This window comes from Musa acuminata, chromosome BXJ2-4 (assembly GCF_036884655.1).
Source record: "Musa acuminata AAA Group cultivar baxijiao chromosome BXJ2-4, Cavendish_Baxijiao_AAA, whole genome shotgun sequence".
NCBI classification, from domain to species: Eukaryota; Viridiplantae; Streptophyta; class Magnoliopsida; order Zingiberales; family Musaceae; genus Musa; species Musa acuminata.
The window spans coordinates 9,262,793-9,280,885 of record NC_088341.1 but is presented as its reverse complement, the minus strand read 5'-3'; the positions used below and the strand labels follow the sequence as shown (position 1 = coordinate 9,280,885).

General features: G+C 36.5%; 2 protein-coding genes across 2 annotated transcripts; both read left to right on the top strand.

Moving 5' to 3' along the window:
- The first annotated feature begins 8,223 nt into the window (after window positions 1-8,223).
- Window positions 8,224-12,018, top strand: LOC103981267 (uncharacterized). Its single transcript, XM_009397929.3, has 3 exons — window positions 8,224-8,738; window positions 9,540-9,967; window positions 11,264-12,018. The coding sequence occupies exons 1-3, from the start codon at window positions 8,574-8,576 to the stop codon at window positions 11,700-11,702; spliced, it is 1,032 nt and encodes a 343-aa protein (XP_009396204.1). The 5' UTR covers window positions 8,224-8,573; the 3' UTR covers window positions 11,703-12,018.
- Window positions 12,019-12,908: 890 nt separating this feature from the next.
- Window positions 12,909-17,600, top strand: LOC103981266 (choline-phosphate cytidylyltransferase 2). The gene is made up of 9 exons (XM_009397928.3): window positions 12,909-13,275; window positions 14,158-14,271; window positions 14,983-15,078; window positions 15,661-15,703; window positions 15,800-15,955; window positions 16,102-16,170; window positions 16,908-17,018; window positions 17,203-17,293; window positions 17,372-17,600. Exons 1-8 carry the CDS (start codon window positions 13,046-13,048, stop codon window positions 17,290-17,292), a joined length of 909 nt encoding a protein of 302 aa, XP_009396203.1. The 5' UTR covers window positions 12,909-13,045; the 3' UTR covers window position 17,293; window positions 17,372-17,600.
- Window positions 17,601-18,093: the final 493 nt, after the last annotated feature.

Sequence of the window (18,093 nt, the reverse complement as noted above, 5' to 3'; positions counted from 1 at the left end):
GAATGGGCGCTGGGAGTGAGGCGTGAGGGGAGGTTCACCGCGGAACGGGCAACTGCGTGAGCACCAGCCGGATCTTCCCACGTGTCCTTCGTGTGTTGGTTCCTGCATCACGTGCCACTGCGTCTAGCACGTGCGGATGAGCGGGAGAGGCAGGTAAGGATTCCTTTTGCTCCCGCTTTTTCTTTTTGCGCCCCGAAATAAAAAGAGGTTTTCCAAATTTACCCGCGGAGCTAACTCGCGGTTTTCATTGGCGGAACTCGCGGGACCACCAGACAGATATCCGGTAGATGCGTCAGTAATGTCCGAACGGGTAGGGAACTTTTTTACGGAAAGTCATTGCTGGGGCTGAGGTGACGCTTTTGTCCCTTCCATTTTGATGCGGGAACAAACGGGTCAAAAACCAACGCATCGGATAGCCTTTGCAGGGCACGGCGCGTCGACCAGATCCAATATACGCACCGAGGCGTTTATCGGATCATAGCCTTTCGTTTCGCGGGCCCCGCCCCATCGCATGGCTGGCGCCAGTGGGTACAGTCACCTAACGATGTTCCCCATGGCAGGAGACCAATTATTTCGCCGTGGGACCCACGCTTTAGTGGACATCACGTGCGTCGGCACGGCCGGGCCCTTACGGGAGACACCGGAGACGTTCGAGGTCGCCCCGCCCGTCTACCGCCATCGCGATTGGGGGATAACGACGTGCGAGCCGTGGTGGGACCCGCGCCGGGGCAGAAGCCCACTCGGTGAGTCGACACGTACGCGACGATCCCGTGGGCGACGCGCTGTACCGCTTGCTTGATGGAACCATCGACAACCCGAAACAAAAAAAAGGACGCGGTGGCTACTAACTCAGGCATAATGCGCCACATTCGACGGTTCCAGGCGCCCCACGTCGCCTTTCGCCCCCCACCCGAAACGACCCCCCACTTTACCCACCTCGCATGCGTCGAGTCAGCACCGATGGCCCCCACGGCTCGTCCAATCGTATACAAGGTAAAGAGAAAGATGGAGACCCGCGAGTGCATGCGAAAAAAACAAAGGTGGTTCCTTTCAACACAAAAACAAAATGTGTTTTTGGATCGCCAGCCACGTTTTTCTAATTCATGAACGAGAGAGAGAGTCCGGTGACAGCGGTGGGCGTTCGGACATCACGACTTCCACTTATTTAATCAGATCAAGTATGCTTAACTATGGGGATGCAACGGTCAATTTCGGAAAGGGGCACGGGCTCCCAAAATGACGGCAATGCCCTCGATGTGGTTAATGTATTCCGAGAATGATCACGTGAGAACCGAGGACGGAATCGAAGTGTTGGCAGAGGCGATTTAATATCGGGATCGGACGAGAAATCCACGATAACGAGACGGAATTCGGCGCGGCGAACCGGTCTTCGGTCAAAATAGCGGGATAAGCCGACACGATACGATATCGTCGCGAGGAGCGACAACGCCGTGCTGTACGTGAGGTTTTGTTCGATCCGGAAGCGCGTGCCCGACTCGGCTACCTGCTCCTCCGGTGGACGAGGGCGTGGGGCCCGCGAGCGATGGGGCGGTAGGAGAGTGGGTGCCGCAGGGCCGCGGTGGTCGTGGAGGGTGCGGAATCAGGGAAATTTGGGCGGCGAGAAACCCATGATGGGGACAGCGCGGGGCCCGCCCGCGGCGCACGTCGATGTCATCGCGTCCACTGCATGCCTCCCATAAATAATATAATATATATATATATATATTATCTTGTTGTTGGTGGATAAATAATTTAAGGATCGGAGCCTGCCAAAAGTCACCATATAATAAACAGTAAAACACATTTGATTCAACGAACAATGTGGATTGTCATCCACTTTATTGATTACACTTTAGATTTTTCTTTTTTATATTTTAAAAAATCTTCCTAAGAAATAATCTTAGCGATGCGTTGAATTGTTCTCCGTATTTATTAGGTTAAGTACAAAAGTCACTAATATTTCTGCCCTAAATACTCATGATTTATATATAAACCTATTATTATTAATGGATCTAATTTACGTGGATAGAAACTCTTCGATGGATAATCCATGGTGGATGCCACAAACAAAAAAAAGAAAGGTTGGAGAGAAGCTTGGCCTCTATGACGTTGATATCCAAGTGAGTCATTATTGTCGAGGTGTGGAGAGAAGCCAGAAACAGTGTGGATCACATCCTTTTGATGGCCCTTTCAGGCCACACATGGAAAACCTAGTGACAACATATTGCATTGTGATCACACAACAACAACTATGGCATGAGCCACGAGATTCACTTGGAGCTATCACACATGAATCATGTTTGTTCTTTTTATCTCATGCAAAAGCTTCCTAAATTAAAATGTGTTTTTTTTTTTTTACTTCCCAAAATAGGTTTCTTTGCATTGCATTGTTTATCATTAGGAGAGGCGAATGATCGGACTTCATTTATGAATTTGACTAAAAATAAAAATAAATTTATGATTTCTATTGATCCGATTCGATCGTAACACTATAAAATATAGATCGAATTGAAATATTGCTATGATCGATTTTTTTATAAACCAAATAATTGTGGAGTGTAGCCAAATTGGACCGAAAATATCAAAATTATTTGCTTGTCATAATCTTCCTCTATGATTTGTAGCTCACTGAGACTTGATAGAGACATGAGCATGGAAAGCATGCAAGAGAACAAGAACAATTATCTTATCATTCCTTTCTCGAGGAGAAGAGTTGCATGGTATGTTGGCGTTGAATATAATTCACTCGCATTCTTATCGCTTCATGTTACGCACCAAATAGAAGCAAAACTCAAACGCATAATGTCATTGACTATATCTCTTAGACCGAATAGAGACCATAAGACAATGCGAGTAATTGACTACTTCCTTACATGCATTCCAAAGTCTAAAGGGACTGTGATGTGATTCCAAGAATTGTAGACATTTTATGATGTCGGCAAACGATGACTATTAAAATTTGATATGTATAGTATCCAAGAAAAACTCAGTCAACTCTATCTATATTTGAGATTACATACACGAAGAATATACAATCTAAGACCAATCCCTTTGGATAAGTAGATAAGTACATCTCTAGAGATAGAACTATATTTTCCAATAATGATGTTGGTCAAACTTTTTGATCCAACGACGTGAATGTGTATAGTCTAAAATATCTTTATACTTGATATATGCACCTCACACCCGACCTGAATTTGATCCAATTTACTTATATATAATCACTGTATATAATTATATATATCACGAGAGATTGAATCTAATAATTTCAAATCAGATGAAAGGTATCTAACATTTGATTGAAATTATTGTAAATTAGTATAGTATAATCATCAAGTTTAAGACGGATTAGTATAATTCTCTTAGGCTAATTATATATTACCATTTACATAGACCCTATTAGTATAAATTTTAAAAATTTATATTGGAATCCTTATGATTTTGAAAGTGAAACAAATAATTTTATTTGTCTTCACGTTGTCAACTGTATTAACGAAAAATACAACACATAATATCATATATGTTGAATCGATGTGAAGACGATGAATAAAAAGATAATTTCAATACCCCATTCATTTCTAACATGTGAGATATTGGAATTATTATTTTTATCGATAAAATCACTGAAAAATAAAAAAAAAGATGTTGAAATTATTATTATTTCTTTATATTCGTATCGATATAATACGTGGTGTCATACGTTATGTTTTTCGTCAATACAATTGACGATGTTACGATAAATAATATTATTTATTTTACCTTTAAAAGTATAAAAATTTTAATATAAATTTTTTAAATATAAAAATCATGATACTAATTTATAATTAACTCAGTTCCTTCACACTTACAACACCAAAATATCAAAGGAACATTCAACACTCTTTTGCCTACTTGCCTAAGGTAATAATTAATAATTATATTATTGGAAGATCAAAGTAGGAGAAAGATCTTTAGAAAGTATATGTCAATATCAACATTAAGTTTGTACGACTATTGCATCACATGAAGGTTGTGTCACATCGAAATGCCAACCCCCACTTATGAGTCAAAATCAAAACTTTAATGTCTCGCTAATTCTTATGACTGCAATGAATTTTTATTTATCATGCTTTTATAACATAAATAAGTCGCTATAGGTCGTCACAAAATCCGAATGATGCTCGGCCACCATCGTTTACTTGTTGCTCGCGCTTCATGACCAATCATGGAGGCAAAAGATGCATCTTTCTACCATTTGCATGCCACTTTGGCTGCTATTAGTCCTTTGATGCATTGTCATTTGACTATTTTGCAACAGTGATTTATTCGTCAATGATCGTCTTTATACTTTGCTCATCTATCTATAGACCATTAAAATGGTCCATCAAACACAGTTTATGTTTTCTATATATCTATTCCTTCTTTACGGTTTATATTTCTATACATCTATACTTTCCTCTAGGATTTCTTTGTATGTATACCTTCTTTAAATTTTAATATTACATATATATATTTGAAAGTTGAAGGGCACAATTGGAAGACGAACGACTGTTTCGATACGAAGAAAAACATAATATCTCAAATAAATATAAATATAGACATCAAGAAAACTATGCAAGGAAAATATAATATCCAAACTTACGAACGTAAAATCCACTATTATTTTTCTTTATGCACTTGCCTATATCACGAGAGATTGAATCTAATAATTTCAAATCAGATGAAAGGTATCTAACATTTGATTGAAATTATTGTAAATTAGTATAGTATAATCATCAAGTTTAAGACGGATTAGTATAATTCTCTTAGGCTAATTATATATTACCATTTACATAGACCCTATTAGTATAAATTTTAAAAATTTATATTGGAATCCTTATGATTTTGAAAGTGAAACAAATAATTTTATTTGTCTTCACGTTGTCAACTGTATTAACGAAAAATACAACACATAATATCATATATGTTGAATCGATGTGAAGACGATGAATAAAAAGATAATTTCAATACCCCATTCATTTCTAACATGTGAGATATTGGAATTATTATTTTTATCGATAAAATCACTGAAAAATAAAAAAAAAGATGTTGAAATTATTATTATTTCTTTATATTCGTATCGATATAATACGTGGTGTCATACGTTATGTTTTTCGTCAATACAATTGACGATGTTACGATAAATAATATTATTTATTTTACCTTTAAAAGTATAAAAATTTTAATATAAATTTTTTAAATATAAAAATCATGATACTAATTTATAATTAACTCAGTTCCTTCACACTTACAACACCAAAATATCAAAGGAACATTCAACACTCTTTTGCCTACTTGCCTAAGGTAATAATTAATAATTATATTATTGGAAGATCAAAGTAGGAGAAAGATCTTTAGAAAGTATATGTCAATATCAACATTAAGTTTGTACGACTATTGCATCACATGAAGGTTGTGTCACATCGAAATGCCAACCCCCACTTATGAGTCAAAATCAAAACTTTAATGTCTCGCTAATTCTTATGACTGCAATGAATTTTTATTTATCATGCTTTTATAACATAAATAAGTCGCTATAGGTCGTCACAAAATCCGAATGATGCTCGGCCACCATCGTTTACTTGTTGCTCGCGCTTCATGACCAATCATGGAGGCAAAAGATGCATCTTTCTACCATTTGCATGCCACTTTGGCTGCTATTAGTCCTTTGATGCATTGTCATTTGACTATTTTGCAACAGTGATTTATTCGTCAATGATCGTCTTTATACTTTGCTCATCTATCTATAGACCATTAAAATGGTCCATCAAACACAGTTTATGTTTTCTATATATCTATTCCTTCTTTACGGTTTATATTTCTATACATCTATACTTTCCTCTAGGATTTCTTTGTATGTATACCTTCTTTAAATTTTAATATTACATATATATATTTGAAAGTTGAAGGGCACAATTGGAAGACGAACGACTGTTTCGATACGAAGAAAAACATAATATCTCAAATAAATATAAATATAGACATCAAGAAAACTATGCAAGGAAAATATAATATCCAAACTTACGAACGTAAAATCCACTATTATTTTTCTTTATGCACTTGCCTATATCACGAGAGATTGAATCTAATAATTTCAAATCAGATGAAAGGTATCTAACATTTGATTGAAATTATTGTAAATTAGTATAGTATAATCATCAAGTTTAAGACGGATTAGTATAATTCTCTTAGGCTAATTATATATTACCATTTACATAGACCCTATTAGTATAAATTTTAAAAATTTATATTGGAATCCTTATGATTTTGAAAGTGAAACAAATAATTTTATTTGTCTTCACGTTGTCAACTGTATTAACGAAAAATACAACACATAATATCATATATGTTGAATCGATGTGAAGACGATGAATAAAAAGATAATTTCAATACCCCATTCATTTCTAACATGTGAGATATTGGAATTATTATTTTTATCGATAAAATCACTGAAAAATAAAAAAAAAGATGTTGAAATTATTATTATTTCTTTATATTCGTATCGATATAATACGTGGTGTCATACGTTATGTTTTTCGTCAATACAATTGACGATGTTACGATAAATAATATTATTTATTTTACCTTTAAAAGTATAAAAATTTTAATATAAATTTTTTAAATATAAAAATCATGATACTAATTTATAATTAACTCAGTTCCTTCACACTTACAACACCAAAATATCAAAGGAACATTCAACACTCTTTTGCCTACTTGCCTAAGGTAATAATTAATAATTATATTATTGGAAGATCAAAGTAGGAGAAAGATCTTTAGAAAGTATATGTCAATATCAACATTAAGTTTGTACGACTATTGCATCACATGAAGGTTGTGTCACATCGAAATGCCAACCCCCACTTATGAGTCAAAATCAAAACTTTAATGTCTCGCTAATTCTTATGACTGCAATGAATTTTTATTTATCATGCTTTTATAACATAAATAAGTCGCTATAGGTCGTCACAAAATCCGAATGATGCTCGGCCACCATCGTTTACTTGTTGCTCGCGCTTCATGACCAATCATGGAGGCAAAAGATGCATCTTTCTACCATTTGCATGCCACTTTGGCTGCTATTAGTCCTTTGATGCATTGTCATTTGACTATTTTGCAACAGTGATTTATTCGTCAATGATCGTCTTTATACTTTGCTCATCTATCTATAGACCATTAAAATGGTCCATCAAACACAGTTTATGTTTTCTATATATCTATTCCTTCTTTACGGTTTATATTTCTATACATCTATACTTTCCTCTAGGATTTCTTTGTATGTATACCTTCTTTAAATTTTAATATTACATATATATATTTGAAAGTTGAAGGGCACAATTGGAAGACGAACGACTGTTTCGATACGAAGAAAAACATAATATCTCAAATAAATATAAATATAGACATCAAGAAAACTATGCAAGGAAAATATAATATCCAAACTTACGAACGTAAAATCCACTATTATTTTTCTTTATGCACTTGCCTATCTAACTATTTGATCGTCAACTTAACTTATGATCTAACTCATTTGTCTTAGTACTATCACATCCGATCGTGTATCTCTTGTTTTAAAAAGATAACTCAATTGCGACTCGATTATAAGTAAACTCGAAACGAGCTTAATTTATTTTGACTATTTATTTGCAATTTGAATTATGTGACCAAAGAAAAAATCATCAAGAGATGTAATTTTCAATAACATAATCATCAAGAGATGTAATGTTTCTTTTGGATGAGCGTCTTCATCACAGGCAGATGGAGTGCAAGTCGATTAGATTCTACTCAACGCAAACTCTTCACATAATATATAGAATGCATGTCGTCGGACACGACCGAATTGTTGGGTTCAAACGTCACCCAATCGTACCAAAGTAAGATAACCCTGATTCAAGTAGGCCCCACTTCGCACGTGGGTGTCATCGTGGGTATCGTGTCCTCAGTCGACGCATCTTTACAACAACTGTTAGTTTCCGGCAAGAGGGATTCCGTTTCTACCCGCACGTTATTTACCCTTAATCCTACCGTACCTCGAGTGATGAGGATTACTACTGGATCTGGCGTCCGGGCCCACAGATTCTGACTGGGCTGAGACTGGGTATCAGAAGGATGCGTAGAAAATAATATTTCAATTTTATATTTCTTTTAGTATATCGATCTCCGAAGGAAAGCGGGCAATTTCGTGGCTGCGCCGACCGCTGCAAGCGGCGCCAGCTGTCCCCCTCCCTCTTCTTTTGGCCCCTACATCTTCTTCCGTGTTCCGAAGTCAATCGCAAGATTTCGTGTTCCGGTCTAGGATCTGTCGAAAAATCTTTCGCTGAATCTGTCGGGGCGTTTGAAGAGATCTGCAAAGTTGGAGCTTTTTACACGGAGCCGACCGGATCGAGCCCGAAAGGAAGGATCTTGGAGTGACTCAAGCCGGAATCGGAGAGATTGGAGCCAGGGTTTTGTTTTGGTACCGGTAACTCGAACACAGAGAGATTGGAGCCGGCGCGTCGTTTGTTTTTGGTCGCTGGTAACGCCTGTCTGCGAGTACGTTTGATGCTTGAATCGGAATGGGAGTGGACTACTACAACATATTGAAGGTGAATCGGAACGCCACCGATGAGGATCTCAAGAAGTCGTACCGGCGCCTGGCGATGCGGTGGCACCCGGACAAGAACCCCAGTAACAAGAAGGAGGCGGAGGCCAAGTTCAAGCAGATCTCCGAGGCCTACGAGGCGAGTCGCGTCTCGTCCTTTTCTTTCCCTTTTATTTTCTTCTGTTCTTTCTGTGACATAATTAAGATACATCTTAGGGAAATCCAAAACTTTATTGGATACATGATTATTCTGGTAAGGAAGAATTCGATTGGTCTGTCGAATTCTTGAACTCATAATTAGGTATGGATACCATCATGTATGATGAAGGTGTCATAGGGTTCACAATTAATTCCAAGTCTTTCTTATGTTTACTTTTGTGTTGTCCTACAATTCAACCACATAATGATTAGATCAGTATTAGCCACACCGGAGTTTACTGTTAACTTCAAAGCTGCAGACCAAAGAGTTTTCTGTCTTACCATGATAATATCTATAAATAATATGATTGATTATTTTTTCTTAATAAATGATTCTTTTGACACAATTATATATTATTGCTTAAGTTGCATTAGGATGTTTTTTCTTCAAGGGTTCTGACTTCATTGAATTTAGAGGAAAGAATTGAATATTTAATTAGGAAGCATACTGAGCACACTGAAATTAAGTGAAGCACAATTTGTAGTTAATTCTTCTCTTTGGTTCTTTCCACCCTGTTTCGGAACATGATTTTCTAATCTTGATTCTGCATTCTTTGTAGTGACGTGCATCTTTACGTAATATTTGGGTACTTGAGGTATCTGGGTCTATTACTTTCTGTTGGCTTGAAGGAGTGAATCTTATACATTAATAAGCGATTAGATTGACAGATGTGTTTAACTTTGTCATATTATGACTAACTGTCATATTCGACTTGTTTGTATTTTAACCATGTTGCTCCAGGTACTAAGCGATGCACAAAAACGGGCGATATATGATCAGCTTGGAGAAGAGGGTTTGAAGGGCATGCCCCCTCCTGGTTCACAAAGTGCGACATCTAGTGCCTCAAGTGGACCTAGTAACTTTCGATTTAATCCTCGAGATGCTAAGGACATCTTTGCTGAAATTTTCGGGAACAGCAGCCCTTTCGGTTTTGAGTCCATGAATCGCACAAAGTCCACAAGATATCAAACAAATGGAAGTGGGACTTTTGGTGGGTTTGGTACGACAGAGAGCACCTCTAGGTCATATGCTGAGGGAGCTGGTCCTAGTGGCACCCAACCACGGAAAGCGCCAGCTGTGGAGAACTTCCTAGCATGCAGACTTGAAGAGCTCTACAGTGGATCAAAAAGGAAGTTGAAGATCTCTAGGAGTGTCTTGCAATCTAATGGGTAAACACTTTGTCCCATATCATTCAGTTGGATGATTTTTTGTCCCACTGGCCTGACAAAATACTGATTTCTTAAGCAAAACATAGCCGCTTTAAGTTTTGGTTTCTTCAATGCATGTAGAGATTATATTGCTTCGGAGATTTATGATTGAATTGAATACTTCATGATTTAAATTGAAGTTCTTATGTTTATTGAATCAATAACATTTTTCTTCCTTTTTTTTTTCCTTATTTGAGAATTGTACAGGCTACTAACCATTGGCTTCCAACTTGTCCTTGTTTTTTGCTTTGCTCTGTCAATGAAACTTCTGATTTTCCATTATGCTTTTTGAACTGGATTATCTAGATTTACTTTGTAGAACTCCCATTTGTTCACATCTGTGAATTATCCACATATGCTAAGAGTAAAATGAACCTTTTTTTATTTATTAAGCAGGTATCTTTGACAAATAGTTTGAGTTTTCATGTCCTTGACCTTTCAAAGCTGATCTTGTGTAACAATCCTTATACCATATAATTGTTTTTTTTTCATTTGAATCTGTTTATTTGATATCAAAAGTGGTGGTTGTAGATCCATAAAGAACATACAAGTCCAGCGGCATCTTATGTAAAGCCCCCTGCAGTTAAAATGAAGCATGTCATTTTAAACACATTTTTTAATCCAATAAAACATTTTGCTCATGCAACCTTTTATGTCTGTATTATAGATATTTAAATATTCTTGTCGTGTTCAAGATATCTAGTTGTGGTTTCATGTAATTTGTAATACTGTTGTGGACATCTCAATTACCCTGAATTTTTTATTTGTAGTTGTGGATATTTAGGATCAGTTATTGAATTGGTCATTTTGAGTGGACTTGTTGATTTTTTTGATGTACGGTGTAGATCTGTTTGAGATTTAGAATCCTGGATGCCGATGGATAATTTATTATGTGTGTTTTCTCGGTGTATATCAGTTCATGTTTAGTTGCCTTTCACTCGGGAATATCAAACCCTTGTTTGACCTCCGTTGTTGTATTCTAGTTCATTTTATTTTGCCATCTGATATGTTTACTACGTATTTTGTATAGTAGATTGTAGCTTATAAACTCGAATATAAGCTACACCTGCACGTAGTACCGATTCTTCATAGTTATTGTCATTGTGACAGATTCTAATGTTATCTCAAAACATCATTTTGGATGTCAGAGCACCAAATTTAATAAAAGCAGTTTATTGATGCAACAATCTTAGAGTTTATTGAAATAGAAAAAAATGGCTAACTTTTCATAACTTTTCTTTGTTATGTGCATCCTAGACAATTGGTACCCGAAACAGAGATCTTAACAATTGATATCAAGCCTGGATGGAAAAAAGGTACCAAGATAACTTTTCCGGGCAAAGGTAATGAGCAAGTGAACCAACTCCCAGCCGACCTAGTCTTCATCATTGACGAAAAGCCACATGATGTGTACAAGAGGGAAGGCAATGATCTCATCGTCCACCAAAACATCTCACTTGTCGATGCACTCGCTGGGACTACAATAAATCTTAAGACCCTTGATGGACGTGATTTGTCAATCAATGTGAACGAAGTTGTGATCCCTGGCTATGAACTTGTCGTTGCTAAGGAAGGGATGCCACTAGCCAAGGAGCCAGGCAAGAAGGGCAACTTAATTGTCAAGTTTAATGTGAAATTCCCATCGAGGTTGACACCGGACCAACGAGCAGACATCAGACGCATCCTGGGAAGTTGACTGCAGAAAATGTGTTCTTCACTACAAGAGCAAAACCATCCTGCTAAATTCTTTGTTTAGGAAAGCTTGAACTTACATCCATGTGTCATAATTTTTTTTGTGTATGTCTGTCTAACCCATTGGCAAAGACCGCAGCAAACTACAATGTTTATACTAACCTTGGTTTTGGCTTGTTGACATTTCTTTTTGGCACAGGAACTGTATGGTTCTTTTCTTCCTGCATGATTGCATAATGAATCAAGGGGAACGTATTGTACAAATTATGGAAATTACAGGAACACTGTTTGATTGTAAAATTTCCATATTGCTTGGATCATGTTGTATGTATTGTATGCATGAACTACATGTCAAATTCTTTGAATCTCTGAAATGTTTCAGACTCGGAAGTTGATGTTTCTGCATCCAGATGTGGATCCAAATATACATTTGTGACAGCATATAAAGAGAGATCATAGCAAGGCCAAGAACAGCACTTGCTCAAGACTACTGTCCCAGTAAATCTTGTTTTCTAAAACCTAATGTTCATACAGTACTTTTCTTTCGAGTTCCAAAGCAAAATGTTGCTCATGTAAAATTTCTAATTGAGGATTCAAATTTCCAGGTTTTGAAGGAACAATAGAAAGTAGTGTCACATATTAGGCAAATCTAATAAATCCAGTAAGCTTCAGAACGGTCAGAAATTTAATATAGCATTTTCCATTTCTGCAAGAAGGATTGCAAAGCCACTTGGAAGTGGAGAGAGCAAATTATCCTGCACTCTTATTACTCATGTTTTGCAACTATTTTTTGATGCACTGCATAATTCTGATAAATTTAGAATTAGAACGAAGCAGCCGATTTGATTAGCAAAACCATGAATTATTAGATTGAAGACAGATCCGATTATATTAGAGGACGAGAAAATTAGACGAGAAAGAAATATAATAATAATAATAATAATAGGAGAAATATTATGTAGGGTATGTATTAATAATTTTTAAGGTATCGATGATCATATAATCAATCCCAAATAGTTATGATATTGACTAAATAGTTATGTATTAAATCTATAAATTTAACCTTATAATTCTTCAAAATTAGTTTAAGTTTTGTGTTTTTTTTTAATTAATAAAATAATTGGTCTCTCTCTCTCTCTCTCTCTCTCTCTCTCTCGCTCGCTCGCTCGCTCACGTTTTAAACCGACCTTGTTTAGCTCTCCCTCTACGCATCATTAAAACGCAAAAAAAGAGGGCTTTTTTATTTGGTCCTCTTTCGTCCCTCCCCCTCTTCGCTTCCCTCCAAAGTCGCCGCACCGTCCGACAGCAGGCCGCACGTGAACCGAGGCGCCACCGGCGAGTCATCCCATGGCTCGGTTGCCCAGAGGGGACGTCGTCGCGCCGCCGGTGGCGGAGTCGGACCCGGAGCCCCCCGCCACGCCGACGACGTGGTACGAGAGCCTGTCCTGCTCCGCTCATCCGGCGTCCGGAAAGGAGTGCCTCTTCCTGCAGGAACGCCCCGTCCGCGTCTACGCCGATGGGATCTACGACTTGTTTCACTTCGGCCACGCTCGAGCGCTCGAGCAGGCGAAGAAGCTGTGAGATCCGATTGGGTTCTTCATATGTTATCGTTTGGTTCTGTTTCTTCTTTAGTTCTTGCTGCTAGTTGAATTTGATCTGTGAATTGCATGTTTCGTTTGGTCGGAGGTCATTCATCACAATGTTGCAATCTAGAATCTCATCAAGTTCCCTTTTTTGTTATCCTGAATTCGTGATCAGGGGATTACATGTGCTTGTGAACTCCATGAATTGGAAGAAGGGCATTACTTTAGATTTGTTGATGTCTTTTGGTAAAATCTTCTTTTTCTTGTTAAAGAACAAATGATGGATTACATTTGATCAAGGAGGTTTGCGTTTCAAGTAGTTGAGACCTCACGGCATGTTAATTTTGTGGTCGAGGGTTTCACTACCATGGACATAATGTGTTGTTCTAGTGGTATTTTATTAACAATGGAAGCCTCAGACATGTCTTTATCATGTGTAATTCGGTATGCCAAAATTTGATGAGAATTTGGTACTTACAAAAATTATAGCACCCTAAATGGCCCCCTTCGGATGTATCAAAAAACAGATCCACCCTAATACCTTTGCCTACATTAGCAAATGTCAACATGAACCCACATGTGGATCATTGTTGTAGGTTGCTTTTTGTGGCTGACACTTCCACATTTCATTTAATGGATTACATCAGTAAATATGTAATGGATACTTCAAAATACTTTCTTATTGGCATCCTCTTATCAAAGATCTTTTGTTCTTTGATTTTGAAAATTTTGAGATGATGGTTTTCATAATTGTCATCTGCTCTCCTCTGGCTTCTTGTTCTGTTCTTTTTTCTTTCAGTTATGATTTCCTTCGTCTTTCTTATGTAGTTTGATGGATGTTTGTATACTAAGTAACACAATGTGCTTTTTCCTCAGATTTCCAAACACCTACTTATTAGTTGGGTGCTGCAGTGACGAAATTACTCACAAATATAAGGGAAAAACTGTGATGACTGAAGCTGAGCGTTATGAATCTCTACGCCACTGCAAGTATGTAGTTTGATATATTTTATTTATTTTATGGTAACATGTTGAAGCTTTATATTTTACACTTTTATACTATCGTAGTGTGTTTTGCTTGGTTAACCTGTTTACATTATATTGCAGAGGTTAACTTTTTTTTTTTTCTGTCTAGTCAACAAACTTGCTTTGTGACAGCTGATGCGATCTAATTAAGGCTTAAGATTGACATAGAGCTCAGTGTATTAGTTTTCATGTTTCTTTTTTTTTCTGGAGAATTTAACAATGTAGAGATAATGAAATTTGTTACTTCACAGAATTAGTTTTGAACAGAAAGAGGTAAATTCATCTAGAACACTTACTGTTTTGCTCATTTGGAAAATATGTCCATAAAATGTGACAAGAAAGGATTTGAGCAGCATAAATTGCTGAAGCTGGATATTGTTTGGTAGGATTATTGGAAGTAACATGCAACAGAACACAAGAATAACTTCTACAGATCACAAAAGATAATTGACATTTTGATAGACACGATTATGATGTCAAATATAATATTTTAAATTGCTACTTTGTTTGCATAGCATGGAACTTCCTGACCAACTTGTATGTCTATCTTACTAAATCTCCATGAAATTTAATATCGGAATATATTAAAACTTATATCCTATTTTTTGTTAATTCGGAGAAGCTGCTACTTTCCTATTAGTTCTTACAGCTAAGTTGTTTCACTTCATATTATAGGTGGGTTGATGAAGTCATACCAGATGCTCCATGGGTCCTCAACCAAGAGTTCATTGACAAGCACAACATAGACTTTGTGGCTCATGACTCACTTCCGTAAGTTTGATTAAGCTACATACGTTAAAATGAACCCCCCCTCTATTTTTTTCCATTCTTTAGAGTTTGTTCAGCTTTGAGCTCTTATATATTCATTTTTGTGTTTCGTAGGTAAGATAAATTTATCATTGTCAAGTAAGAAAAAACAGTTTCCAATTAACTGGGCATTAGCACATATCTGGCTTTTGCCAATTTACATATATCATCCATCTACTTTTTATGCATTAAACTTTTGTATGGTTAAGAGTTCATGGGTGATTCACAAAGTAAGATATATGAACCAGATACTTGGATGATGTCATGTCAGAAAAACATGCCACTATTCTGGTCATTATCTCGTAACAATCAATTGCAACCAAGTTGAGAAGCCACCACATTAACTAATAACAAAGGCATTGAACTATTGATTTGCTTTGGTTTAGCTGACCAACATAGAATGACAAAATTTAGAAAAGTTGTGAGTTAATTTACATGCACTGTTATGTACCGGTCTCCCTAGGTCATGCATTGTGGTACACTTGAATTTGCTTCTGTGATACTTCCTCAGTTACTCAAGCCATTTCTTTACATCTTTATTTCCAGATATGCAGATGCAAGTGGAGCTGGCAATGATGTCTATGAATTTGTTAGTTTCCTTTCCTTCATCGAGAATAGAATTAATTTTTCATTTGGTTCGGTATTGCAATCCTGCCACCAATTGACAAGACATGTTCAAGTGTAGGTCAAAGCTATTGGAAAATTTAAGGAAACAATTCGTACAGATGGCATTTCTACTTCAGATATTATAATGAGGATTCTGAAAGACTACAATGAGTATGTGAAGCGTAATTTAGCCCGTGGATATACAAGAAAGGACCTTGGAGTGAGCTATGTGAAGGTAAGGCTTTGGGTTTACATGTCACTAATATAAACAGGAGCTTAAAATTTAGCATGTTGATGGTAGCAAGTATCTTATTCTTTTTAAGATATTTGTCTTAAACAATGTCATGGAGGCATGAAGGATCTCATACCTGATTTCTTCAGGAGAAGCAACTGAGAGTGAACATGGGAATAACTAAATTGCGGGAAAAAGTGAAGGAGCATCAAGAAAAGGTGACCAAAAATGTTTTCTGCGCAGCACTTTTTGTTATGGTCTCTTGTTGCAATGTCCAATAGCAACTTCACAATTGAATTTCAGTATATTGTGAAATCTTGCCCCTTTTCATGCCAAGGAGACTTGAAATATGTCCGGTCTTTGTAGACACGATCGACAAACTGATTGCAATTATCAAATGCTATTCTATCATACTGTTCATATACCACTGATCATTAACCTTTCGGGTTTGGCTTACAATTTCTTGGCATTAAAGTCAAAAGTTGCTTTTATGTGGATAAGGGTCTTTGCCTTTTGAGATCTGGGCATTTCTCTGAGCAGATCAAACATGAAAATGATTCACTGATCTTGACATTGGACCCCTTAAAACTGGCTAGTAGTCAACTGTTCTGTTTCCCTGCATTATAGTGTTGAATATTTGAATGAAATTTTGATCCGGACATGGTATTAGGCAGGTTATTCCTTGAACTTCCCCTGATGGGTCAATCTTGAATTCTGGGTTTTCTTCAAAGTCTTTTCAATGATTTATTGATCGTAAAGCCACATGCCAACATAGTGTGTTCAACTTTCTATGAGCACCACCCAAGAATTATTTGATCAATTATTTTCTGTCAGATTCACAAAAGTTTTTTTTTTCTTGTTTTTCCCTTCTTTTTTTCTTTTTAATTGGATATTAACTAGATGATTACTGAGTTCTTTACGGTGTTGAGTGAATAGTTTCTTACTCCTCGTGCAGTTGCACACAGTAGCAAAGTCGGCTGGAGTGAATCACAACGAATGGGTGGAAAATGCAGATCGCTGGATCGCAGGCTTCCTTGAGAAATTTGAGGAGGGCTGCCACATCATGGTAAGTTTGTGGTAGTGGCATACTTATCATTGATAGAACATGGAAAGGTTAAAATTAAATACGGAGGGCCGGTGTAGTCATCAAAGTTCAGAATTACTGTTGCATTGGTGCTTTCAGTTCTGATCATGTAAGTTTGCCCACTCTCTAAATATCATCAACACCTCTTCAAATGTTTGCTTTTCAGGAAATTGCCATCAAAGATCGAATTCAGGAGGGTCTGAAGAGGCAGCAGAGCAAATCAAAGACCAACCTCGAAGAAACAGTTCCCTCATAAGGTTCACCTTGAATATTTCAACCTTTCTCCTCCCTTTTTCTTTCGTACCATGTGGATTAACCATTGTAACATTATCTAGTGTCCGCAAACCCTGAAGCAGTTGCTGCTGTCATCTCGTCCTTTCAGTTTAATTTTCTACTACTGCTTGTTATTCGGTGTCCTCATCAAATCCTGAAGCAGCTGCTACTGTATTTGAGTCTGCTACCAATGCAAAGCAGTGGGTTAGTTGCATACATATATGTCTTATTGAAATGTTTCTCCTTGAAAGAAATAATGTACTATTATTATAATTCAATTCCTTTTTTCCATGGCTTGCTACCATTGGTGTTATTTACTTTTTCTTCCTAGGAATTTAGTTTTTGTTAGGAGATCAGTTCCTTGTTGAATGCTAGTTTTAGAACTTTTTTAAGGATTGTAAGACCAATAAGAGCATAGTTATCAGATTCCAATCGGGAAGTGATCCAATCAAGCCTTGGGTTTTTAGTTGGACCATATGTTGAATTTTAAAACTTTAATATATATATATATATATATATATATAAAATTTAAAAATATTATAAATAATTAAAATAAAAATTATATAAAAATAATAATACAAATCAATATTATAAACACAAATATTGATAGTAATTACACTAAATTAAATTAGTTATAATTTATTTATCACATCAACCCTAATTTTATGGTTGATGTAAATATCCTCTTAACTAATAAAAAAATTTATCTAAATAATATTTTTGTTATATTAAAATATTGGATGTGTTTTATGTAAATCGATTGGTTCATCCGGATTTTTCAATA

Coding starts and splice junctions, on each gene's coding strand:
- LOC103981267 (XM_009397929.3), top strand. CDS start 8,574: ATGGGAGTGGACTACTACAACATATTGAAGGTGAATCGGAACGCCACC. Junction 8,739..9,539: donor AGATCTCCGAGGCCTACGAG/GCGAGTCGCGTC, acceptor ATGTTGCTCCAG/GTACTAAGCGATGCACAAAA. Junction 9,968..11,263: donor AGTGTCTTGCAATCTAATGG/GTAAACACTTTG, acceptor TGTGCATCCTAG/ACAATTGGTACCCGAAACAG.
- LOC103981266 (XM_009397928.3), top strand. CDS start 13,046: ATGGCTCGGTTGCCCAGAGGGGACGTCGTCGCGCCGCCGGTGGCGGAG. Junction 15,079..15,660: donor GTGGCTCATGACTCACTTCC/GTAAGTTTGATT, acceptor CTTTATTTCCAG/ATATGCAGATGCAAGTGGAG. Junction 17,019..17,202: donor AGGAGGGCTGCCACATCATG/GTAAGTTTGTGG, acceptor TTTGCTTTTCAG/GAAATTGCCATCAAAGATCG.